Source organism: Ptychodera flava, chromosome 21 (genome assembly GCF_041260155.1).
Source record: "Ptychodera flava strain L36383 chromosome 21, AS_Pfla_20210202, whole genome shotgun sequence".
In the NCBI taxonomy this organism is placed as follows: Eukaryota; Metazoa; Hemichordata; class Enteropneusta; family Ptychoderidae; genus Ptychodera; species Ptychodera flava.
This window is the reverse complement of record NC_091948.1, coordinates 33,185,626-33,213,247: the sequence shown is the minus strand read 5'-3', so window position 1 is coordinate 33,213,247 and position 27,622 is coordinate 33,185,626. Positions and strand designations below refer to the sequence as shown.

The window sequence follows — 27,622 nt, the reverse complement described above, 5'->3', positions numbered from 1 at the left end:
AAATTTTGCGCAGCTATTCTCAATGAATTTCCGTTTTTTGGCATAAAATATGCTAGCTATACCTCCCAACAACTTAAAGTTTTTGCTAATCCAAAAAAGAATCTATGTACCAGATTTCATTTCAATCCTATTAGCGCACAGTAAGTGAGGCTTCCCACTATGCTCCATGATCTGTACACATGGAGATCACTCACTGAATTTAAGCAAATTTCTTCTGTACACAGAACAACTCGGTCAATATTTCGAAATTCTGGCAACATAGTTCTGATCATAATAATTTTCTGATTTCTGGCTTTGAATAATGAGAAGATAAACCCCTTTTCCGCGGAGGAGATAGCAATTTTGTAATTTTGTCGACATAGACTTTTGACAGCCATACACAATATTTTCAAGGAAACTAAGGGAATAAGTTGCATCTGTGTTGGCAAAAGAAAGGATATTGATTTTTTTTTATGTTCGTAAAAAACGAAATTTGCATGTCTGACAGGTGGTATGATGAGACCATCTTAGTTGCTGAGAACTTTATCTTGACAAGTGTATAATTTTTAGCACCTCCAAACATTAACTTCTCATTCAATTTACACTTAAATTGTAAACATTATCAATAATTTTGGAACATAGTCTTGACAATTAATCCTGAACTTAAATTGTAAGTTAAAAATTGTTAAGAAACTGATAAAATTGAAAAGCCTTTAGCAAAAAATATCTGAGTGAACAAATCAAGGGAATTGTGGGTAGCCTCACTTACTGTGTAGCGGTTCTTAAGATTTGGTGCCAAGAGACAGACAGAGAGGCAGGCACACAGATATATTCCGACAGACAGACAGACATCGAAGTGACATTCGCTGACTTGTGTGATTATGTTAGCTAAAAAGATAACGCGTTTACATTTTGCCTTCATTGTCTTCATTGTTCAGGAAAGTTACCTTTAGTAATTTTCACTGAACGCAAATTGTTACCTCAGAAACTCGCACATTAACTAGTATTTCTTAATAAGTCCAAACAAATACGATGTATTTCCTGTGTGTCCATCGAGCCATTTCAGTTGCAATGCGCAACTCAAACGTGATGGCGAAAGTGGAGCTGTTGTGATTGTGTGTGAAGTGACTTTGAAACAACTAAATTCATTGAAATATCCCCCCATGTTGGGAGGCGGCTGTTACTACGTACATTGCTCGATACCGTTACTAAATCGCTCGATACCAGCTCGAATACCAAGCCGTTCTTTATACACGTACACTGCATAAATATTAGGCATACCTAGGCGACCATCCTTGAAACTATCAACTACATTTTTGCAGGCAATCTTATCAGGTCCCTTCCTTTAAAAACTAAAAACGAGCTTATCTCTTTATTTCAGATGGTCAACGCATGGCTATGTCAAGTTAAAAATGTATAAAAAACGAGATATACCCCAAGAATTAATAATTTGAACGTTTCCTAAAAGTGTTAAGTAGAATTTAAGGAAATTATTTAATAATTTTCCGTAGGCTTTGCCATGTTCAGTCTGCCAGCACTACTTCTATCATTTGAGATAATGATACGTACTGCCTTCATTGGGCCATCATGGCACTTCACCCCTGACGGTTTTGAGGTACACTTACGATACTTTCTCAAGCATAAGGCCTCACGATACTGTCTCATGATGGCAAAGGAAATTTCCAATTCCTCAAAATAAGGCAAATTGTACAGCCATGAGAGAGAGTTTCCCTAAATCCACTTAGTACTTTTCCCAAATAACCACTAGCGCCGTGCCGCTGCCATTTAAATGCGTTCAGAAGGGATAACTGCTACAGCTATTGTCTGTACTTTTAAATTTTACTAGACCACAGTTTATGTAATATCTTAGATATTTACATACTATATGAATAACTTTGTTTAATTTAGCAACTCCGAATGTCGAAATGCCATAAGCGCCACTCTGAAGTGGAGGCAAGAACTGTGTTGTACAGAATGTGTACAACATGAATGATGCTGATTTAAAATAAATTACATCATAGTAAATATAAATCGACAAGAGGATACGGCTACAGCTTTACAGTGGAAGAAACTTTAATATCAGTATTTCATCTTAACACTTGAAAAAGTCTATTTTATAAAACCGTCGTGTTCCTTATATGATATATATTGTAACACCTATACGACCATGATGGTCGTTTTGCGCCTCAGCTAGTAATGCGTTTGAGTTAAGTTTGAAGTAAGCCTTTTGCCCACAGACAGGGGGTCTGTCATGTTGTGCGCTGCTGCTACTGCAGCGCGATAGAGAGCGTGCACTTCTGAAACTCAAGAGACGCGCCCATGTTTTGCCATATAAGTAAAGCAAGTTATCTCTCTAATGCGTCTAATGGTTGTCTCGATAAACTATGCCCTCTTCATATTAAAATGAGCTTCACAGGTGTAAGCCTTTTAGGAGACTTCGTCCGTGGTTAATAATTGCACTAGATTATGCAAAAACTAGGACAAGGCGGCATCATGCTGCCTGTCGCGTAGCAACCATACTTACTTTGTGTGCTCTCAGGGCAGAAATACAGCTTCACGCAAATCAAAACATAACACGCCGGCAGTTTCACAAACACTTCCTCCAATGACGAACTTGTAAATGACGATATGACGGACCATAAATCATTGAGTAAAATCTAACGGTATCGATAAAAGACTTTAAAATTTGGTTCAAACACACTCATTATATATTCATAAAACGTGAGAAGGAATTTTTAAAATTGCAAAACTCACCTCCCCGAAACTTAAAACTTTCCCGTATTAGCCAGCTTGCCGATTCCGCTCAGCACCACTCGACAACAACAACACGAACTTTGCCAATCATACTTTCACTTAAAAATTGGCGAAAATCCGGAAACTACCCAAGGGTGCATGGTCGGCAGTCTCCGGAAAAGAGAGTCGAAAGGTACCTGAGGCGAGGCGTCCATGGAGGGGTTACGTAACCGCTTCACACCTTGAATTATACCCGTTGCTAATCTGTCTTTCTATTTGTCTGTCTTATGTCAGCGTCAGAGAAGTCACATTTAGTGATTTATTTTGTCTTTAAAATCATTCTAAAACGTACCTGTTGATACTGAAACAGAAGCCGCCTCAATTGAACCCTTGTCCAACAAAAAGGTTTGAAACATTAGAAAGCAAGCAGTCTTGTGGCATTATATCTTTGAATAACGACAGATAGCGCCCCGCTGTGTTATGTAGAAGATGACTATTTGTTACACATGGGTTGATGAGGAAGGTGGAAATCTTTAATAATAATTTCAGGATGGCCTGAACAAAAATCGCACAAATAGCTGCTGAAATACAAAATTGAAGATTTCATTATAGTAATTTAAATATATCAAACTGAGATCATCCCTAGGTTATCAAAGCTATCAGTTTTGAGAAGCAAGTTTCTGACGAAAACCGGCAAAATTGCTTTACCCCCCTCCCAAGAAAAACTAAATGGGGATTTTATCATAATTTTAATATATATGTGAGTTGATCATTCCTATGAAACTGTATACCAAATATCACAGCTATAAACGGGAAGTTTTGGTAAAAAAAGATTGAAAATGACAAAATAGCCTTCAATGACAAATTTGAATATTTCATCACAATCTGAACAAATTAAAATAAATTCATGCCTACGGACCCGTGCAACAAAGCTGTCGAGCCAGCTGTTAATTAAAGCCCCCACTCAATTATTAGATTTATCTAATGTAAATATTTACTTGATAAAATATTCAATGGATAACAAAAGAATGACAAACTGTTAATGGGCTGTTGACACATTTGCTAATGCGAGAACCTGGGATTGAGAAGGGCGCCTAAGTAGAAGATATATTGTCTTAAATAAGCAAAATTTGCCTCACAAATACAAACGTTCATATTTCATCACAATATAAACAAATCTAATTAAGATCGTCCGTGGGACCTTTTATCCATGTATTAAAGTATTCAAGAAACTAGACCAGCCTATTTGAAGAAGAAGCGCGGAATCTGAAAAGTGAACCGACACCGAACGATTTATGCCGAACAACGGACGCTGGACGACGCCACACATCCACCTATGAGATAAACTCCATGTTGTTGACAGCAGAGATAAAAGTGTCCCTGTGAGCTGAGTTTGTCAAATAGAAAGAAAATCATTTTTGAATATGCACTTGTCTCTGTTGGTAAGGTAATAGTGGAAAATCAAAGTTCCTATTGGAAGATGCAGTTATCTCTGTTTGTAAGGTAATAGTTGGAAATCATTTTGTGTGAAATATGATATTAAGTCCTCATGAAAACTATGTGTTGAAAGGCGGAGCCTCCCTTTAAAAGGGCGCCAACCTATGGCGGCGTTCATTGTGTAAGTGGACACCAAACAAGCAATACGCGAGTACACGCTCCAGAAAATGCCACTTTTTAGTTTTTTCCGACCGCAAAAACGCTGACAGACTGCCAAGCGGTCAGCGCAAAGCTGCTGCCGATCGAACTCTGTGGTTATATTCAAATTCTAACATGACTGGAATACGTTTTTTTAGGAAATTCGAGCGTTGGTGCTGGAGAAGCAATGAACGTTGCCGATTTGAACCGACCGTCAATCAAACGGTTGCATAAGCTCTGTTTGCAGGATTGACAAAAGGTGCAAAAAGATTAAGATCACTTCGTGTAATTAATGTTATAGATATCAAACATCGTACTTGCCAAGTGTTTGACTAGGAGGAGAACTCCACTAAAGCGAGAACCTGGGATTTAAAAGTGCGGCTTTAAAGTGGCCAACAAATAACTCGATTTTAATGTGTAGTGTTCCAAATTTTTTTATCAGGGGTTACGCCATCTCCTAACCTGACATGATATTGAGTCTTCATGAAAACAGTTTGTTTAAAGGGGCCAACGGATAACTCGATTTTAATGTCCAGTAAAATTCTAAATTGTCATTATCAGCGCGCCATCTCCTAACCTTGTACAATCTTAGAAATGTCAGCTGAGAAAATGTGTAGATGTACAAAACTAACAAAAAAGAAAATGTAAACTGAGTTTGAAGCCAGTGAGCATGATCGACCCTGAATCTGTGTACTGTATACACCTACAGACACTCCACTTTGTGCAAGCATGTTTAACACAAAAAATGAGCAGAAGATTCATGATTCGATTTTAATTAAAAACGCTGTATTTACGAAGGAAATGAAAAGAAATTGAATTCCTACCATCAATATCGAACATCAACATACAAATGACATTGTTGAACTCTATTCATATTGTTTATAAATGAATATTGTACTTCTAGCGAATATACCGTCTTTTTGTCTGTGAGATACTGATACCATGCAACTCTTCTGCTGCAACAGGCGTTTATGTCGATGCACGAATATTCCAGTTTTTATGCTTGGCATTCCAGCGTGTTTAAGCTTTTTGAATGACATCATATTGAAAATTGATGTTTCAAGTTTGATAGAGATGGTAAGGATGCAAATCCTTTTCATTTGCTTCAAAAATACATCACATTTTAGTTCCAAATGGAACCATGAAAGTAGTCTGCTCATGTTTTGTGTTCAACGTTCAATGCATTGCTAAGTGCGTTTATATGTATACTGTATACAGATTCAGGGTCGATCATGCCGGACACGCTCACTGGCTTCAAACTCAATTTACGTTTTATTTTTTATTCATTTTCTATATCTACAAACTCACTGACATTGCCAAAACTACAAAATAAAAGCAATGATGTACCGCCTTCCGGTCCATATGGACTCAAGGAAACTTTGCACTCCAAAATAATGTACTCGGCTTCGAAGTACAGTACAAGAAGTTAACCTGGATTCAATAGAACAACATTTAGTACATTATACGAGAAAAGTTGAAAAAAGCTGTCTCCATTTTAGACGGTTATTGAAGTTGACCTTCAACTGCATGCAACAGTGCGATCGAGCAAGGAATTGAACGTTTCACTTAGGCATGTCCAGACACTTGACTTAATTCTCAGCTAATTCTAAAACCTAGAAATGTTCGTCCAATGTAATACAATTAATAACATGAGCTTGTACGATAGCATTATTCAAAATTTGACTGGCCATGTAGCGTAGCAGCATAAGTCTGTAAATCGAAAGACAGCGAGCCACCCAAAACTGACCGTTTCGCAAGGCCGAAGGCGGAGGGAAACAACGAGTTTTTTGGAGTGACTCACGGACCAAAGAGGATACAGACGTGTTGTAACCATCATGGCCTGTCAGTATGTGTTTTATAACACACCTCATTCACATTCATGCATAATATCGTACCGTACACAGAACTGAAGTTGAAGTGGTTCGACAAGAACAAAGTTTTTCCCGGCAGCATCGCAATACTTCTACAAAACATTTGGAGGGTCTATGCGCAAAACGTTCAATGCACGTGTTATTATCGTTTTCGTCCGTATCGAGTCCTTGTTGGAAGCAGAAGTGGTCAGTTCTTATTAAGAAAGAATAAAGCGAGAAATTGCTCGACAATAGTTTCTCTCGGCTACAGATGACATCTCCGTTTAGGCCTATAGGTAAGTGGGCATCAGTTGTAGGAACTGATGCCTGGCAGGCAACGGTTTTGACAACTAATGTCTGAATATGTTGTTTACGTGGATCAGCACAAAAGAACGCACCTGAGGTGACTATGATTTGACGAATCAGAACAAAGACTGCGGATGAGATGTGTCATCATACGATTTGTTGCCTGCTCTCAGCCGGGCAAATGCTCATGATGGTGATATTGATGACAGCCTCGCCAGCGGTATTATCGATATCACGTATTATCGATATTACAGCCCAGAACACCATCCCTTGAGCTGGCAACAAACGGTAATCTTAAGCTTGCTAGCTTATTTGTTATTTATATATAGCTTATCTGGGAAAGTATTAGAGACGGGTATAAATGTTTTGAACGGGTAATTGATGAATTACCACATGTCCCATTTCCACGTATATTACGAGTAGACTACTACGTGCAGCGGTTGGTACCTCGAATTACTCGCATCCATTGTAAAATAAATTCACTTAGTCTATTTATTCTTTGTTTCAAATAATTCACTTTAAAGTTTATTTCCAAAGCATCAATGACAAGTTTCATCGACCTTATAGGTGATATATTCATGGCAATATATAAACATTGTGTTTCAATGCTACCAGGGAACTTCCTACATGAAAATTAAAATCATACTCTAGAATTTACGACTGCATTCAACCTAAACATTCTCTAAATCGCCAAAACCTCAACTTCACATAATGACAAAGAACTCTTTTTGCTAACCAGCTGAATGCTTACAAAACGTCCCTTAATCGGAGAATCAAGACTGCAAAGGATGTGAATAGGGTTCTGTTTAGCCATCTTGCCGAGTCTCCTGCTTCCACAAACAGGGTTGTCTTCAAAGTTTTCGCTATTACCAACACGGACTTGGGCTTTTTTAGGTCATTCTCTGTGATAAATGAAACAAATTATGCAAGTCATTTATTTTCGTTTTCGTTTTTGTATGCTGTGGTGCTAGCCATCTTATAATCCTTCAGAGATCGAGCACTGTGCACCCCTATCGCCTACCACTATACGGCTGAAAGGTGCTAAGTATGCAAAATCAGCAATGCAAATTGATGATCAGATCAGTCGGCGCAGTGACAGGTGTAAATACAACAGGATAGGTAACTTCAAAGAGAAAATTATTACACACAAACATATATGTGTGTATGTGTGTGCATGCCAGCAATCCTTCTTAATTTCTAAGACTTCTTAGAATGAGTATAAAAACCGACATACGGACGAATAAGCTGTCCACTTACTGCAACAGTCGTCTCTGTTTGTAATGACAACTTCGTAGATAGAGAACGTTTGGCCCAAGTCAACTTTCCACCATGGTTGGAATTCTTCACCGGTAAGTGAGCACGACCTGCCTTCTTTGGCGTTGCGATTGTAGTTCCCATCAACAGCCTTTTCTGGTCCCACGTGTAGACTTAGTTTTCCAGACTTGACTGAACTCTGCGTTGATAGCTTTCCTGCAGCCACATTTTTAATTTTAACAGGGTATTCAGAGGCTGTTGTGTTGTAAAAAAGACAGTAGAATTTACAAATTTCCACCGAAGTATACGTTAAAAATGGTAAAATTCCAAGTGATCTGAAAGCTATGGAAAATATTTGAAACACTGTCTTACTTGAGCAATGAATAACTTACTGAATATTCATTGTTAAATTGATATATTCAAAGTCTTTAGATTTTCAGATTACTTTCATCCATGTCGAAAGAGTGGATTAAGAAACATATTACTTCAGATTTTAGAGACGTTAGAAAAATTGAAGACAACAATAGCGCAAGTTTTTATGTGTGATCAATGACATGTCGAACATAAAAAACACTTTCTTCTCGAACAATAGCCACTGCACAAAACACATCACTTCTCGCTCAAATAAGAACGTCGTCAGAATCTAAAATCTTCGCCATTAGATAAAAATGCAAGTACAAAAATCACGCACATCACTACTTCTTATAAGGAAAAATGATTCATGTATGTTATGAAAACCTTAACTTGAATCTGGATTCATATATTCCCTTCCAGGGATATGGAAATCATTCTGCATTACACAGATTATTAAGTCATGATAACGAAACCTCAACACAGTTGAATGCTGAATCCGAATCTTTCATACTCTCGTGTCAAATACCATAATTGAGAAAGGAATACTTACGTTGTTCTGTTGAAATAATTTTAGCTGCATTTTGAAAACAAATGAAAACGTGATTCATTTTATAATGTATTCAATACTCACTACTTTACTTCTATTGGGCACGTGTACCTGTGATTTGTATGTGGCACTTCTATTGGGCACGTGTACCCGTGACAATTACTCTAAATCTTTACAGAATGAAACGAAAGAAATTTCTTGGAGATTTCTGTTGTGATTTCTGGTAAACCAATGGAAGGGGCGTCAGTTTCTACAAATCAAAAGCGTATTATAGCTGAATCTACACGGTTCTTTTGAAACATGTTCATTGAAAATTCTTTGCAATTTACTATAGATTGAATCTCTCAGAATAATTCCACGATAAGAAATGCAAAACTTCCTACTTGACAAGTATTGCAGAGAACGTATGGTGCAATGAATGTTAAGTAACTTAAAAATAAAAGGAAAGTTACTCACTCGCAGCCTGTACTGTAAAGACAAGTATAGAAATGGAAATAGATGAAACATTTATGTCACTTCTTCATGGCAATATCTAGATACATTAACTTGTACATTTCACATACAGACATTTTCATTATTTGCTATGCACTATAAATATGGACTTCTGGATCTATGTTAATATCAGTGGCAATATTGCACATCCTTTTCCCTATCCCAGATGCATTTCGAGAAGGAAGGAGAACTACTGCAACTCGTGTAAGATTAATAATTTCTACTATAATGCTCTAATCTCCATATCTGACAAATCTTCTCAAAAATGTTATGGCAAATAATTTTAGTCAATCTTGGGATAGCTCATATAAACCAGGAGGTCTACAACGAAAGTAAAATTGAAAGCTAAATATGCATTACGTTCTTTTGCGGCATTTGATATCACAAGAATGTGATACATAAAAACATGAATACTATGTCTGATCCACTAAATGAAAAGAAAATGTCACTTCACTATAGTTATTTCATTTCTGCTGTCAAATAGGAAATGGTGCACTTCAATGCATAACATTTACCTTTTATAGGTTCAAGTGTTGGTGTTGTCACCTCTGATACTGCTAATGGATCGCCAGCTATAGGAAAAACCAAAGATTTGCGTTAGCATTAATTGATCAAGAGAAAAATAAACGAAAGCATCAAGAAAATCTAACTGGGACTTACAGACACAACATTCAAACACAATTTCTATTGCCAGTCCAGCGTGACTGCCTCACATTTATGACAATTACGTCAAAAACGTTTATATTCAGCCTTCAGCCCCTCAAATAAATTAATATCACCTGTTGGCACTTGGCTCATATAGGAACGTAAGCTAGTCTGCCATTTTACAGGTAATATTCACCGTTAGACATTTCAGAAAACACATTATTACTTCTTTAGAGCAAAAATTGTTCGTGTATGTTGAGTAGACCTCTGAATGTGGATTTACATATTGCATTGCAGGGAAACAGTCTTGTCAAATCATTCTGCATTTTAAGGATAATTTAGTCATAATAATAATATCATATTAACTTTCATCTATGATGGATTCTTGAATAGTCTCGCTTCATAGGTTACAATGGAGAAAGCAATAGTTCTGTGGTTCTGTTGGAAAAATTGTGTTTTGAAAAAAGATAAGAAAGAGATACTGTATTGAATGTTAATTGTTTCACTTTCATCAGTTACATGTACCTATGAATTGAATGTGGCGATAATTACTCTCACTATTTTCAGAAGCTAATGGAAACAATTTTGAAGAGATTTCTCTTGTCATTCAAAAGACAAGATTACAGGGATTTGAAATTTTTCCCATCACAACCATAATACAGTTGAATCTACGTTGTGTCTTGGAACGACTTTATTGATGAAGAAATGTCTTTGATAGATCTGCACATAAAAGAGACAGTAACAATATATCATCTAAAACGAAAAGCTTCGTGTAATTTATACAAACCTTTTAGATTAATCAGAATTAATATATTGCTGTCCAGGATATATCAGTTTAAAGATTGGGGGCTTTCATCACAATAGGTAAGGAACGTTTGAGAAGCATATACTATGTAAATGTGCTATCTTAGAAAGAGGAGTTTCATTGAGTCTACTCAAGACAAACTTTCCACTTTGATAACGTAGTAGTAAAAATCGTGTGTTTTAGTAAAAACTATGAAAAGTTTGATATATTTACAATTTCGACTCCGGAAAACGGTTCATACGTTCATGGGGTGCTGATTCAAACAGGTCGAATTTGTTGTCAACAATAGTAAATTAAAGTCAATTTTTTCTGAAGAATATCATTTTTTTCGCAATGTGGCATATAGAAGCCTATTCCGTGAATAAGTTTGTGATTGTTCAAGAAAACAACCAGTCTGTTTGGTTCTAATTACAAAATCGCCATTTTGACCAAATTTGGTTAAAATGGTTAATACTAGTCAAATGATTGAATAAAAAGCGATTTGTTCAAATTCTGGGTTCTGAATTTCTTTAAACACGTTTAAAATATAATTGTATGACAAGTATTTTACTGATTGTCGGGAATGACAAAGGTGCCATCTGCCGGACAATTGACAAATTTGGTGAAAAATTGTTAAATGGAACCTTATAAATTTAAGTTGTAAAAGATCAAAATGTTTTTTAAAGAACCATTATGATATTCGTAGCGCTGATGTCGTAAATGTTTGTAACAAGAATCTATATTAGTCATAAATATATAAATGAAATCGGCTGAAGTTACAGGTGCATATGTTTCTGTTTAGCGACTTGCAGTCTTGATTGACACGGAGCCAATGGCAATGTAGTAACATATACGCAATACATACAATGCAAAATATATTAATGCCATGACGACTTAAGAATTTCCACGTCTGTGCAAGCCATAAACAGAAGCCGTTTACGTTCAGGCACTTGGAGGGAAACGCCTACATACCATCATTTTCACCTGGTTGACCAATATCACATAATTCCCAACGAGCAAAAGCATCGGTAGTATAGCACCAAGCACCAGACACGCCGTCAGGGTTACGACAGTAGTTGTGTTCTCCAAGCCCTGAGTTCGGATGATTCTCTGGAGTCCTGCTGTGCGAATGCGGGTTTTGTTCTGTCCATTGTTGACATGTTCTACCATTTATAGTTGTTGAAACAGTTCCACGGTAGTCGCTGCCGTCGGTTTCATAGTAAACTTCATTAGGCGTTCCTTGGTAGATGAAATGCATTGGTCAAGAATATATATGTTGAATTAGCCGATAACGATGAAATTTACAAAATGTGATGTCTTCTGTAATCAATCACCATTGTCAAGATACGTTCACAAGCACCCCGGGAATGAGGATGGAGATGAGACAGGTTATACTTAAAAAAACGGATGAACTGACTACTGAAGTCTAGTATATTCTCGATGTCAGAATATCTTTGCCCGACGTCCGAGTATATTTTACTCGTAAAAAGATAACGAAAACGTCGTCATAAGGAACTTGTCGACAGGTTTTCGTTCAGAAAAATAATCGCAATCATACCAATCCATAATCCAATAACACTAGGTCAAAATTTGTAAGACAATAGTTGTAAACATAGACACAAAACAGCACAGAACAGACAGTAAATAGACGGTACACAAACAAAGTCAAATTCAAGGAAGAAAGATATATGGACCTCTGGCCAAAAGACCAAGAAGTGATGTCAGGTGTTTCGAAAATAGTAAGCGCATTCTGCCCCACATGTGGCACCCGCCATATATCAATCTGTAAGTCAGATAGGTAGTGGTCACTAACTAAGGCCCCATGTCACCGATGCCATCAGTGATCATTTGTCGGAGAGAGATATCGTATTTATCAACACTAGTACAGAAAATTGCGAGAAATTTACGAGAAATGGACACTTTCTCGCTTTTTGCGAGAAGTAAGCGAGAATACATAACTTTCTCGCAATAACTTAGCGAGAATTTAATTTTCTCGCAAACAGCTGGCGAGAACTGTGTTTTCTCGCTCCGCATCTGCGAGAAACTGAATTCTCGCAATCAGTCAGCGAGAAATTTGTTTTCTCGCTTTGCATCTGCGAGAAATTGTATTCTTCTGTGTAAGCATTTCACACATATTTCACAATTTCTCGCAGATGCAGAGCGAGAAAACATAGTTCTCGCTGATTGATTGCAAGAATTCAGTTTCTCGCAGATGCATGCGAGAAAGCACAGTTCTCGCTTACTTCTCGCAATACAGCGAGAAAGTGTCCATTTCTCGCAAATTTCTCGCAAATTTCTGTACTAGTGCAACCAGCTTGCGATACCTGCCAAAAAAGCGTTTGAATGTAGAGACAAGTCTTGCTCTGGTGTAACCTTGATTTAACAGTTTGAAAGAGAGATGGCCATGTCTCTCTACAAAATCACCATATAAACTGCATGCTCTTGCATATCGAATAAGCTTGGAAATGTATACCCCATAAGCAGGTGAGAGTGGAATATTACTGATGAGGTGTTGAAAGTTAATTATACTAAAGTTGAAATCATCTCTCTTGTCATATAGCCTAGTAGAAAGGTGACCATTAGAGTCAAATTCAAGTAAAATGTCCAGATATGAAGCAGAAGAGGCCGTTTCTGTAGTCTCTTTAATCTCCAATTCTGGAGGATAAATCATAGCGAGATATTACTGAATTCAGAGTTATTCAATGAAATAACATCGTCTATGTATCTAAATGTAAGGTTGAAAGTACGAGCTACAGAGCATTTTTCTGCTTGATAAGGTTCTGGATAAATTCTTGCCTCGTATGAGAACAGAAATAAGTCGGCAAGTAAGGGAGCACAGTTAGTGCCCATGGGAATTCCTATACACTGTTGGAAAATGTGTCCTCAAAATTCAACAAATATGTTGTCAATGAGGAAATCAAGCATACTGATAATGTCTTTCTCGGTATAAAACATTTTAGCGTTAGTAATATTTTTAACAAAATATGTAGAATTATACCCTAATACCACATATTTGTAACGGCGTGAACCGTTTTTGTAGAAAAATGCTTGGTTGATGATGTTTTTCAAGCGTTCTTTCAATTTATCATGTGGTATTGTGGTATACAATGTGGAAAAATCGAAAGTTTTAATAGATGTTATTTTTGAAACAGATCTTGATTTCAAATTTTCCAAGAGTTCCTTCGAATTTTTTAATATACACATTTGATTTATACCACTCCGAGAAAAGACAACATCACGGTATGATTGAAGTCCCCGTTTAACAGTACAAAGAACAGAAGTCAGTATCTTCGATAACTCTGTTGTTGAACATTTTGAAGATCAGAGCCTATAGTGCTACCATGTAATCGTAATTGACAATGCACTGTGTAAGCCAACAACTACATTATCGTTACATATGCTAACACGAATAATTCATAATTAAAGGCTTGATTTCAGGACGACTTCAGAAAATCAAGCACCAAACGTATTGACGCTACGAGGACTTCAGGAATCCAATCTGCTTGCCGCTTGTAAGCAGCACTCCTTTACATTGAGTTACTAAACTGGAAACTCGTACATACCACCCTTTTCAGCTGGTTCACCAATAACACAATATTCCCAACGAACCGAATCATCAGTAGTGTAGTGATTGACAGAAAGAGCGTACTTGAAAAATGATAACACTATCAAATTCCAGTACCATAATGGACTTTTACCAATAGTAAGTTACACAAAATTATCCGCACTTATGTACGTACTGTTCATATATGAGGTATTTTCCTACCGGTAAAGGTAAGTGGATCACGTTTATTTGCTCTAGTCACTCAACAGAACATTACCTGTTTAACAGCATTGCAAGCATAGAGATCATGATTGCAATAACCCTATTATCCAGTGAGCCACAACCACCATCAATGCCACCACAACTGCCATCTGTATCATCATCATCATCATCATCATCATCATCATCATCATCATCTCATCATCTGTATCATCATCATCATCATCATCATCATCATCATCATCATCATCTCACTCTTTCCCAGGGTTAAAGGCATAATGATACATGAGATTTCTGCACATATGTAATTTTTCAAAAGTCTAAACAAACACATCTTTCCCTGTAACCCAATCATCTGCGAGCAGTATGTTGGCTATTTACCTCTGATTGCATTACCATACTTTGTATTATAGGGTTATACACAAAATACGGCCCTCGTCCATACAGGGCCGTATTTTGTGTATAACCCTATTATTATACACCTCCCTCCATTAAAGCCTGGCTCGAAATTGAACGGGATTAGGATTAGTGCCAAGTTTGGCTGGGCGTTTTGGGGCATGGCTCTGCATAATGAGTCTGTTGGCAACGGTTGCGATCGTTCGCATTATCTGCGTAATCTGTTTGCTCTCAAATCACACTCAGGCTTGGGTACGTACAGCCTTCGTTTCCAGGTTCGTTTCAGTTATGCCATGCATAGACCCTCGAGTTTTTCTCGAGAGTCTATGTGCCATGGTAATTAAGAAAGAAAGAAAAACTAGGAAGGAAAAGGAACATGTCAGGAAAATGGTAGTAGGAAATAGGTAAACGGCGACGTCATGACCGATCGCAAAAAATAAAGGAAATTCACGGAAGGGTCGAAACTTCCTTGAATCTCATGTATCACGATATCTGTAATAGCGATCGCGGTCAGTTGCTCGGTTGCTTGGCGGCGGGGTGATATCGAAAATTATCACGAGTTATGTTTATTTTCGGAGCAATTGCAAGTTTTACTCGAAACGTTTGTTGACCTTCGACTGGAATCAATGACAGACTGGGTTCCTCTCCGTCTTTCTTTCTACCTCCATGGTTATTGAAGGAATTACATGTAAAGTCCAGCTTTTGCCGAAATATTATAACGATGTAGCGCGGAATCAATGAGCTCTGCTCAGACACGCGTATCCTAAAGCGTTACAAGATGGTTGACGGCACTTACTTGCTCATCTTGAACTGAAAGATTGAATGTTTCAACTGTTCAAATATCTTACAATTTTTGTTAAATTCTCATCACAGAAGTCCAAATGTAACTGGGATAATCGGTATGTCAAAACCTTACTAGTACCAGCCCTCCGAACACGACATGTCATTTCCACGTGTAAAAACACGTGTACATACGGCCGTTTTCGGGGCCAGCATATATATCCAAAACAACTGTTCAGTACCGTCACGTTGGGCCGTAGATTTGGAAGGGGGAAGTTGTTAAAAACGTGGATCTCTTCGACTGACAATAATTAAATTGATCATGGAGGCTACCGCCATGTTTTGATGGTTATTTTCGATGCCATTCTCAGTGCAAACTACGGACTCTGCTTACACGCTTTTCCCTAGAAAACATCGTACTACGGGTGAGCTTACTGACTAGTCCTCTTGCTAAGTCACGTCTGAAAATGGTTCACTTTCGTGATGTTGATGGCAACACAAAGTTTTCATCCTTCGCCCGCTGATATAACTCTAAGTTTACATATAGTTTGTTTACATCGTAATTGTTCTCGTATGCACAGCAAATGTTTGACCAGTTTACGCCTCTGCCCGTCACCGAATGATTGACAATTGTTTGAATCATGGAACGACTGTCTCCTGAGGGCCATTCCCTTTGTTCAGAAAGCGATTTTTCCCCTAATCGTCGTAGTTTTAAAAAACTTTGTGAAACTTTGCAGATACCTGTATGGCGTAGGTGTTTATGAAACAGTCTATGTTCATGGTATGCCAATAAGATATGTTTGAGAATCGTCTAGGCCGATTTTCACGGAGCGGTCTACCTAGCTATTGCCAGTTGTCACTCAAGCGCCATTATGAATTTTCAATAAGTTAGGGGCCTTTTATATCCCGCACACCGGTTTAAGCGTACGTATAAACTTATTCTATGGTAAATTTTGAGGGATGCGGCACGCGCGATATGAGTGGAACGCGCGCGATCTACTGCTCTGTAGTACAAGTCCCTTGCGTTGGCACGAAGCCAATTAATTTTCAGTGCAGTACAAGCAAACTTCGCTGAATGTATACAATTTAATTAGTTTTTTAATATAAAAATGAATTGCATTTAGACTCAGTTTTGTGTTTAGCGTGTTTAGACCTTATACTACGAATACATTTTGGTGGAAGTTGTTATTATGTCTATAACTCACCGTAAAATAGTTTGTTTACATCCTATCAAGGTCAAAGGTCAAACAGGTGCGTCGCGCGTCTCCCGTATTCGGGACTCCGCGTACTATACAATATACGGAGGGTTATTGGACGGTCAAACTCCCATAGGTTACGGCAGTAGGTGTATAATAATATATATTATGCAGTCATGTACAGTTTTTTCGACACATTCAGGAAAGACATTGTCTCAGCTGTTGGTTCTCTTAGGGACCGAGCACAATTAACGGCAGGGGGGGGGGCCGGAAGAGAAAATGGGGGGGGCCACGAAAAAAAAAATGAGTGTTCTTGGGGTGGGCCATGAAAATTCCAGGGAAAGTAAGGGGTGGGCCACCAAAATTTTTTACACCATGACAGACAGAGAATATTTTTCAGCATTTTTATTCCTTGTTGAAGCTGGAGTTCCTTGTTAAACTTCTTGTAGCATGATGAAATACCAAGTCTTAAACCTCACAATGCAGTTGTTATGTGTAAAATGAGCAATATTGTTATTGAAAATTGACTTCATTTGTCAACAGTAATAATTGTTGGTAATGATACAGAGGCTAGGTTGAAACTGGTTATTTCATCATACTATAGGAATCCCTTATAGAACAGGAATGCTTGTCAGTACCATGTGAAATTTGCATTCACATGGCTAGTTGGCATGGCTAAATGCATGTGCATAGGGAATAGGTAGTTAGGCAGTCCATATTCATTTCAGAAGCACAGGGGTAACATGTGTATAGGCCGAAATATTTAAAAGAGCTAGCCATTCACATACATGTGAACGAATGGTTATTTTGAATCCACCCACATGTATGTGAATGAGTGGTTATTTTGAATGCACATATGAATGACAGGGTCATCCTGGCAGAAAAAGAGCACCATGAAAAGTACTGATTTGACACCCGATTTTACTTATTTTGATGTTGCCGTTATGAATTGGTAAACATTGTTACATTTGCATGTTTGCAAGGTGTAAGCAAACATCAAATAAGTGAAATCAAATTCCAGTGAAATCAAATACTTTACACAGGCTCTTTCGGTGAATTATATGATACAATTGGTTGGAGATGTAATTTAACCATATTTGGCCTAAAACTAAGACAGGCCAAACAGAGTTAAAAGCAACTCTGACTCACCTGAACACAGCAAACACAAGCAGACTCACCTTTCCAAACGTTCAAAATAAAAAGCACAAAACATATCTGTAAGTCTGATGACCAATTTAATAAATTTTTGGCTTCAACAAATTTCATAGACACAGTGAAAAGTGATTTAGTCAAAGATTAGTTTTTAAAAGAGTTCATTTAACTCTGGCCAAGTCTCGTCTTTCATGTCCTATTTTGTTTTGAAATTTGACATTGAAGACTTCTTTACGTAAGTCATGATTATTCTTGCCAAATTTCTCTTGGGCCTTGGCTGACATGCACACTGAAATGAAACAGAAAGAAGAGAATGAACTTAGCAACATTTATTAAGACGACAACTTTACAATAAAGTTTCAGAACATGTGTGTAATTTGTTACATACACATAGAGGAATGTTTTACATACATCTTCGCGAGTGCAAAATTAATACATTGAAAGTGTAACATATATGTCTAGAAATGTATTGGGCTTGTGTACGTTGTATTGACTTGACTAGTTGCCACAGCCACTATTCTGATTAATTTATGTACATCTTTACAAAGTGAGGGCATCACAATTCATAATTTGAATCAATACAAGAAAGTATGTTAATACATGAGGCAAACAAGTTATTGAACTCATTAAAAATTACAGCTGCTGTCCCTTGAAAATTAAGACGTATCACATTTCTTAATATTTTTTCTGTCTTTCAATACAAGGCTTCTTACCTGGCAATATCATATTAACAATGGATTTTAAAAGTAAACATGTACAAAAGAAGTAAAAATGCAAGTAAGACCGGGTGGTACAAACAATCATAAGTTTACATAGCCATGTTCATCCTACGATCTACCGGTAGTTTGGTTTTCTTTTAATATTTTCATTTCGCCTATTTTTTTATAGCAGTGTTTTTGCACTGAGTGAGACCATGGACGCAAACTAAGCTTAGGCGTTGTTCAAGCCCAGCTTTGTTTTGCGTTAATGGCCACACTGTACACCTCCCTCCGCCTGTCCAGATACGTACTTTCTTTTCACCCCTAAAGCTCAGGTTAAAAATGTCGGGCCATATACAAAACCAAGCTTCCCAGGAAAACATCAATGTGCAGAGAAAAGCCTCTCTATAAGGCATACTAATTTCGTAATTGCCCTTAAAATATGCATTTCAAATACTTACCGGATGAATGGAAAATTATCGTCCACGACGACTTGCTATCTTGGTCACTGCATCCAACACTGTCGCGGGGAAATACACTTTACCTTCATGCCAACTGAAACATTACCACTTAGACCTAACTCACTTGCTGTTTTGACTCAAAATGTGTCGTCACTGGGGGAAGAAATGACCGAGAAATCAGCCATAATTCGTAAGATTCAGCTGGTCTGAACAGCCATTACTTCAAAAAAATCTGCGCAATCTCATTTGAGAGATGCAATGTGATCGTGTGGGAACACAAAGCATTGGTCAAATTCGAAAGGTCAAGGGTCGTGATCGTCGCAAAATTTTGACATTTCAAGTACGCGTAAACTGTTCTTTTAGATTTTTCTAATAAGCAAAAATTGACTTTATATGAATAGATCAGTTAAAATACGGACGTCCAACACACTAAGTGAACCCTGTTGCAATTCTGATCAGCCTCGTTAAATCCAAGCATACTCATTTACGGGACCCTTACGTTCATACCCTGTTGCGTCCCGTCCACTCTTCCAACACAACTCTTTCCAAAGTCACGACATCATACATCGTCAGAACCGTTAGTCCATCCGGCTCGACTTTTGAACGGTTTGGGGATGAACAGTACCTGTACTGCGTTTCCATTAAGTTTTATGTAAGTTGTAATCGCGAAAGTTTGACAATGGCAGATGCAGAACCGTCGCAAGTGTGTTCGTCGTTGTGTGATGATCTGACGTACATGTACATGACTGCACATCATAGCCAGTTGCTGACGGACGTACGCGAAAACGTGGACCGTATGAGAAAAATTTAATGACAGATCCAACCATATTACGTCTGGAAATGTGAGTACCTTTCAATAGAATGCAGGTTACGATCATATGGAATATTTAGCGGTGAACATGTGTTTATTATTGCACATTTTGAAAATAAAAATAAACGATGTTTAAAATTTGATCTGTGCTGATTTAATTTAGAGGCTGCTCACAGACGTTTGCAGCCATCTGCATGACTTCCCTCTTGTCATATTCATTGGTTTATACTGAAAATCCCTGGTCTCGTTTTTTTGAATGGAGATGAATGAAACCAATGCTAATTATATTTAAGGGATAGGCTGTAACTTCATAATTTTGGCAGAAATTGTGTTCTTCGTACATCGACTACAGGTTTTTCTCCTTTTTCAAAGTCATGTTAGCCAGTATTGCTAATGTTATTCTATTTTCTAAAACACGTTCAAATATCCAGTCTTCACAACCTGTATTACGTATAGTCAGCATTGTTATTGTTGGTAAACACATTTTGGTCTGGACTAAACTTCAATTGAACACAATAACAGTGAACTTTTATAATATACATGCACACAAAGTGTATGTTGGTTGTATTGATAATATCAACGAGCTAATTCAACTTAAATTTGTGAACCAATGAAATAAGTGCAGTTGATACATAACAACAATATTAATAAAATCAAAAAATTACAGCTTTATACTGTCACTTTAAAATGGCAAACCGTTGCTTCTGTAGCCACTAAATATTTAAGTCTATGAACAATTTAACTGGTAAATGTGACCCATGTGGCATTTCTATAGTGCAAACATGAGTAACTTCACCTGAAAACTTAACCCAAGTAAAATCAACTCTACACATGAGTGTAGAGTTGGGATAGGCTGTAACTTCATAAATTAAATAGACAATAGGGATGTGAAAACATGAGAATTGATAACAAGTCAGTCCTTGGAGTTTATTAATGCATGTCTAAATTTTTACCGCCACATGTGTAAGCTACCATTCAATCCATTGACAATCTTCCCTTCTATCATGAATTCAATAGGACTGCTAATGAATGGTTACTTCACATGGCTGAGTCTGATTTCACATTCATAGCCAGTGATGAATGTTCAAATTTTAACATGTCATATTTCCAATACTGGCATGTGGCAGGTTGGACTGCTATGGACTGCCTAGTTTTCCTCAAATAGGCAGTTCAGAACTAGAATACGTAGTGGACACACAGGAAAAAAATACTGAAAAAAAGGAGGAAAAAATAGCATTAATGGGTCTTTTATAGTTAGCCCATGAAGGACTATTTCAATGGCAGACTGTCATTACAGTGGAGTAACATTGAATATCTTGGGTAGTCATAGAAAGGCAGACACTGGGTTGTGGAAAGTGCATTGAAATCACAACGGTCATGTTATACATTTTTCCCCAACATCTGAAAACATCATACAGATACTCAGTTGAAGTAAAGTTATTTTATTTGTTTATTATTTATATATTTATTTATTTGTTTATTATTTATTTCAAGAATGCAAGAATGTTGTTTTCACTAAAGCATATATTAAAAGTTATAAGGATTATATATATGTGTACAACTTTGTACCGATGTAATCTTTCTTTTTTGGGAGGGGGGGGGGCCACAAAAATTTTGTTGCCGGTGATGGGGGGGGCCACTAAAATTTTTGCGTGTGTTTGGGGGGGGGGGCTGTAAAAAATATATGCACCACATATTTTCTCTTCCAGCCCCCCTGCCGTTAATTGTGCTCGTTCTCTTAGATCTATTTCGCCTTAGTTTACAATCAAATGTGACATATGCTTTGCAGCGTACAAATAACTTAAAACGTGCAGTCTGTCATAGCCTAAATAGGCTGAGTATGTGATTTGCTTGTGTTTGATGTTTTTCAAAGGCGGAAGTCCAAGTTGTCGTCAGTTGATATGGTAACAGGAAATTTGATGTCCCCGATGGGTGACTGGGTGTTGTATGCTGTGAATTCGAATGCGATCTATAATTAACCGTCATTTGAGTATTGTGACAGTGAACACAGAACACAAAAGGTATAATTAGGGAGCTTCCACTTACCATGAAATGTATGAATGGAATGATTGAGGGGGATAATATTAACTCTGTGATGAATGCAAATGCGGAATGTTTTGTTTACAGTATAAATAAAGGTTTTCTAAGCAGTCTTTTTAGAATTACCATAGCTGTCGCGCAGAAGATGAGTCAACAGTTTACGAAGACTTGTTTACCATGATAGTTATGACGATAAAGATGATTATGATTGTTATGTAGCAATAATTATGACGAAACTTATTATGATCATAGCACTCTAAATATAATTATCCTTAATAGTGACGTTAATATAGACTGCAGATAATCCATAGACAAGGACAATCATAGTGATTGAGACACTGTGATGGAGACACTTAGATAACAAATATTGGTCATTATTACACCTCACGTATTATCCAGATAATGTAATTGGCTGAGCCTCGCTCACGTGATATAGAACAAAAAGTGATAGAACATGGCTTAGGTGATATAGCCCTGTCGCGTGCGCTGATATAGCCCTGTCGCGTGCAGTGATATAGCCCGCTACCACGTTCTGGAATACCTCGCGTCCTTTCTGCGCGTACCACATCATCGCGTACATTTGCTTGGAATTTTCTGTAAAGCAATGGCTTTTGAAAAGGTACAAGAAATTAGCTGGACCTGAAGTAGAGGACATTTAGTACATAAATGATTAAACGAGAAAAGCTTTAACAACACTGTCTTTGTTTTTATAGACGTTAATTTAAGTTGACCTTCAACTTCATGTAGCATTACGATCAAGCAACAAATAGAACGCTCCACTGTAGAGGGTCTCGATCGACTGCATTCTAAGCAAAGTTTCGAAAACAACAGTGTTTGTTCGGTGTAATAAAATTAATAACACACGCAAGCACGGGCAAGATCACGATTCGTAGCCTGCCCTCGGGCTGATGCTCATGACGGTAATATTGATTATCATATACCTAGATTCACGTACCCGTGTAAACCTATGGGAAAAGGCGCTGTTACAGGTGTGTAATAAGTTGCCGTATCACGCCCAGGCACACTTTGCCCAAATAAGGTAGTGTGCGCGCTTTTTCGAACTTTTTCGTTGTCGTTGCTACGCGCGTTGCTATCCACGTACATTCCATTCGAAAGCACATCAGCGCGAGATTCGAACCCGTTTCTATGCGCTTCGCTCGTAGTTTTGAAGCAAATTGTAGACAGTTCGAATCTTATTCCGATCAAAATTGGTTTAAAAGAAGTGCTTGATAGTCTCCTATCAATGTTTTGCTGAGAAAGTGTATTTTAACGAGCAGGATCAACTACTCATCTGTGCTCATTCTGTAGTGACATTGGCGATCGCATAGAACAAGCTGGTGACGCGTTCCACAACAGAACAAATGACAACATCGTACATATTAATCCGCAAAGTTGCGTGGCTCATGTTTTTTTTTAATTTACGCCCATAACTTTAACAAAATTTTATTGATAAATACTGAAACATATCACAACCGTTCAATAAGGTATATGATAAAACCTTTACGGCCCAGATACGGGTTTTGCGGACCTCGGTCGTACGACGTACGGGCCCTCGCACGCTCGGGCCCTTCCGCCGTACAACCTCGGTCCGCAAAACCCGTATCAGGGCCGTAAAGATTATGATACCCTCGCCTTCGGCTCGGGCATCTTCAATATTACCGTCATAAGCATCATCCCTTTGGAGGGTAACAAATCGTGATCTTGCACTTGCTGGCGTGTGTTATTATTCAATTATATCGTACAAGTATCTCGATGGTGCAAATACAGTGATCTGATTGGTCGAGACGCGAAAAAAACCGTGGTATATTGGCGATATACCACGGCTGGCATGCGCACTAGCTCTTGGCTTGAGGAAAAGTCCTTTTTTGACGTTCTATGCCAGAATTCAATATACTTTTATGATATTATAGCAATAAATCACACCCAGCGACGGTATACCACTCGCTATCGCTCGTGCATATATGTCGTGAACTGGTCAAAATCTCGTGGTATACCATCGCTGGGTGTACTTTATTGCTAAAGTAAAACCATCAGTCAGAATTGCATGATTTGGAATTTCGGTTCCAACAATATTCGAAGTTTTCCTTTAAAAACAAAAAACAAAATTACTTTTGCTGGTAATCGATCTAAATATCTAACAGTTTTAGCATTCCTGCATTCAATATTAAAGGTTTGCAAACGTAATAGAGTGTAAGCATCTAAAAAGTATGCGTATAATAAAATTTGTAACATAACCAAACATTGAAGGGACTTGATCACTTAGCCAAATATGTGTTTTGCACCCTTTATAATGCTTATATACAAATTCCAAAGCGTTGCATCCTTGACCCGCATCGTTCGCAAATACGTTGATATAAGATCCCTACCCACGCGTTTTTATCATGTTCATTGTTACCTTGAGAGACCAGGCAGACGAAATGGCAAGTTATATCCAAGGGGAGGGTCGAAATCTGAAATACATATATAGTTCAGTTGTACTTTACGCGAATGTAATAGTTAATTATACTAAGCGTACCAAAGTCATACTTCGAATCTTCATGCTGAATTAATTGCCAAATATTGACTGCTTTATTTATTCTTCAACACGGTAAATTTTCGTCAACATACATACATACATACATACATGCATGCATGCATGCATGCATACATACATACATACATACATACATACATACATACATACATACATACATACATACATACGCACATACATACATATAGACAGACAGACGGACGGACAGACGAACAAACTGACTGCCGACATACCATATAAGCTCTCATTGGTATACATAAATGTATCAAATTAGAGCTAAAAATTAAATCAAAAGGTTTTTCTTTTCAAGTTTGTCATTGTCTGTCCTCGGCGCACCCAGTCGTCAGGTGAATTAGTTGAATGAAATACATCAAACAGGGCATGGCCCGGGGATTAATAATGTATTATATGCACGACCAATTAATGTGTTGGCACTTACCTACTACAGGAGCTTCGGTGGGAGCTTGAGCTTTCGTCATAGCTGATCGCATTGGTTCTGTCGGAAAGATCACAGTTACGCTGTCAGAATTCTCCAGTGATAAAGGAATCCACTTGTGGAATTAATGTGCGCAGAGACAAGCGACCTATCGGCCGATAGAGATTCACTGTATTATGTAGAGACTAACTATTTCAATATTTTTGACACATCTTGTGATGAAAGTGGAAATCGTTGATAGCTCATTTCAGGGTTGTCTAACAAAAATGGCAAAAAGCTGTCAAAAGAAATACACAATTCAAGATTTCATCATAATTTGAACATTTCACATTGAGATAATCTCTAAGAACATACACAATATCAAAGCTATATATCAGGCAATTGCATTTTGACAAATTACAAAATCTACGATTTCATCATAATTTCAATACATTGGGCCCAGGGTACCGAGGTCCTACGTACATCCTAACGGTTCATTATTGAACATGAATTAACACTGTATAATGGCACAAAATCAAATTTCTTTGAAAGAAATGAATTTCACCGACAAAATGAAATTAATTTAAACTGGTTGATAAATGCACTACTATAGCAAACACTTATCGTAACTGTCAGGAGTTTTAAATATGAATATTAAAGTTTAGAGTCTAGGATTCAAAGCCTTTGATATGTTTGATGTATTAGAATGAAAGGTCATTAAATTTGCCCAGGCTGAATGACAGAAAGATTAATACTTTCGTGGCTGACTTTGACTTTGATTGAGATCATCCCTAAGAACATGTGTACCAAATAACAAAACTATCAGACGAGTAGTTTTTTGGGAATAAATGTTTCAATGAAAAACGGAGAAAATCGCACCCAAAATCAAAAAAAATTAATCACAATTAACGTTTGCACATTTCTGCACAATTTAAACGAATCTGAAATAGGTCACCCCTAGAGACCTATACTCCAAATATCAAAGCTATCTGACAAGCAGTTTTGAAGATTTTTAAAGATTGTTTGGCCAAAACTGAAAAACTGCCTTCAAAATAAAAATCTGCATATTTCATCACCCTTTTGAACAAAGCTGGATAACGTGTTCCCTAGGGACTTGTATGCCAAATAATTAAGCTGTCGGATCAGCCTTGAAAGAGAAGAAGAGTTTTGCCGATAATTAGCCTCACAAACACATATTTGCATATAACTTGAACAAATCTGATTGAAGTAATCCCTTTGGACCTGTACTCAAACTGGGATCGGACTGGCCGTTTTGAAGGAGGAGGTTAGAATGTAAAAAGTTGAAGGATTCCGGACACCAGATACATGGTCATAGAACAACTTTTACTTCTTAGAGTACTTCCTGGGCTTTTAAAAAGGGAACACGATTTTCCAGTGTAGCAAGTTTCTGCATTTGGGCACAGGGCTGAAAAACACTTTAAACTGTTCAACATTCTAATTTATAACGATGATGTTTATACTAGATATTTAGTTTTTTCTTAACTGCATTGTTTCTGGTATGATTTTTCAGTAAACCAATCTCAAGTAAAAATGTCAACTTCGGAAACTACGTTGAGATATGAATATCTATATAGTCAATTTTTTCTTCATTATTGAAGTCATTTCTCACGTGTTATTTGTGATATTATGTATGAGGAAGCATTGATAAATACAATGTTGGGTAATCTACGGCAATTAAATGATTTTATTAAATAAACCATGAACCAGCAATATTCATGATATGATTCGATATTCCAATATAAGCCTTCTATTTTAAAATTAAGAATGAATTTAATACGATATTAGTCAAGTCCTGAGAGAAAAGGACGCTAATTTGACAACATAAAGAGGCATATATGTGTCAGTTTAGTATTGCGAATGAGTGTACTTACTTTTTTTATGATTACGACACTGATATTGTTCGAGCACCTATTCTGGATCAATCGACCTTTATGATATGCTAACCTGACATGTTATATATATATATATATATATATATATATATATATATATATATATATATATATATATATATATATATATATATATATATATATATATATATATAAATGCGAACTTTTATCCCTCGGTAAATAACTGAAGCTTAAAGTGAGCTGATAAATTTTAATTTAAAAGAGGAAAATATTATTTTAAAAAAATTCAGTATATTCTTGAAGTGACAGTGAATTCATCCATAAAAATCATTATAATTTATAAAAATGTATTATAAATACATTGATGTATTAAATAACAACATCAGAATTTCAGCGCCCGTGCAGCCGATAAACAATAAACATTTACGTTCACGCATTTTAAGGGAAACGCTTACATACCACCTTTTTTATCGGGTTTCCCAATATCACATAATTCCCAACGAACTGAAGCATCTGTCGTGTAGCACCAAACGGTGGACGTGCCGTCAGGGTTACGACAGTAGTTGTGTTGTCCAAGTCCTGAGTTTGGGTAATTCTCTGGAGTCCTGCTGTGTGAATGCGGGCTTTGTTCTGTCCACTCCTGACATATTCTACCATTTATAGTTGTTGCAACAGGTCCACGGTAATCACTGCCGTCAGTTTCATAATAAACTTCATTAGGTGGTCCTTGGGAGATGAAACGCAGTAGTCATGAATATCGATGAGGAATATGATATTATGAAAATTGTAAAATTTCATGGTTACTCTTAACCGCAAAGACAAGACGTCCACTCTAAGGCTGCGTTCGCAAACAGCTCTGAAGAGGGGTTAGGAGATTTGACATGGTGTATTTGATAGGCGATCTAACGACCGATAGTCCTCTGC

At 37.3% G+C, this 27,622-nt stretch overlaps 1 protein-coding gene and 2 long non-coding RNA genes across 3 annotated transcripts in view; all 3 read right to left on the bottom strand.

Moving 5' to 3' along the window:
* Positions 1-7,045: 7,045 nt before the first annotated feature.
* LOC139122065 (uncharacterized) lies at positions 7,046-8,690 on the bottom strand. The gene is made up of 3 exons (XR_011549386.1): positions 8,662-8,690; positions 7,761-8,012; positions 7,046-7,405 (listed from the first exon to the last, which is right to left on the bottom strand). It is a non-coding gene; the product is annotated as an uncharacterized lncRNA (long non-coding RNA).
* A 416-nt stretch (positions 8,691-9,106) lies between these two features.
* Positions 9,107-27,622, bottom strand: part of LOC139120966 (apolipoprotein(a)-like) — a 65,658-nt gene continuing 47,142 nt past the window's right edge. The window contains exons 13-17 of the mRNA XM_070685553.1: positions 27,158-27,424; positions 24,849-24,905; positions 11,552-11,818; positions 9,666-9,722; positions 9,107-9,126 (exon numbers count right to left, since the gene is read on the bottom strand). Coding sequence (XP_070541654.1) covers positions 9,107-9,126; positions 9,666-9,722; positions 11,552-11,818; positions 24,849-24,905; positions 27,158-27,424 — 668 coding nt within the window. The remainder of the gene's footprint in view (positions 9,127-9,665; positions 9,723-11,551; positions 11,819-24,848; positions 24,906-27,157; positions 27,425-27,622) is intronic.
* On the bottom strand, positions 17,931-19,697 carry LOC139122064 (uncharacterized). The gene is made up of 2 exons (XR_011549385.1): positions 19,026-19,697; positions 17,931-18,155 (listed from the first exon to the last, which is right to left on the bottom strand). It is a non-coding gene; the product is annotated as an uncharacterized lncRNA (long non-coding RNA).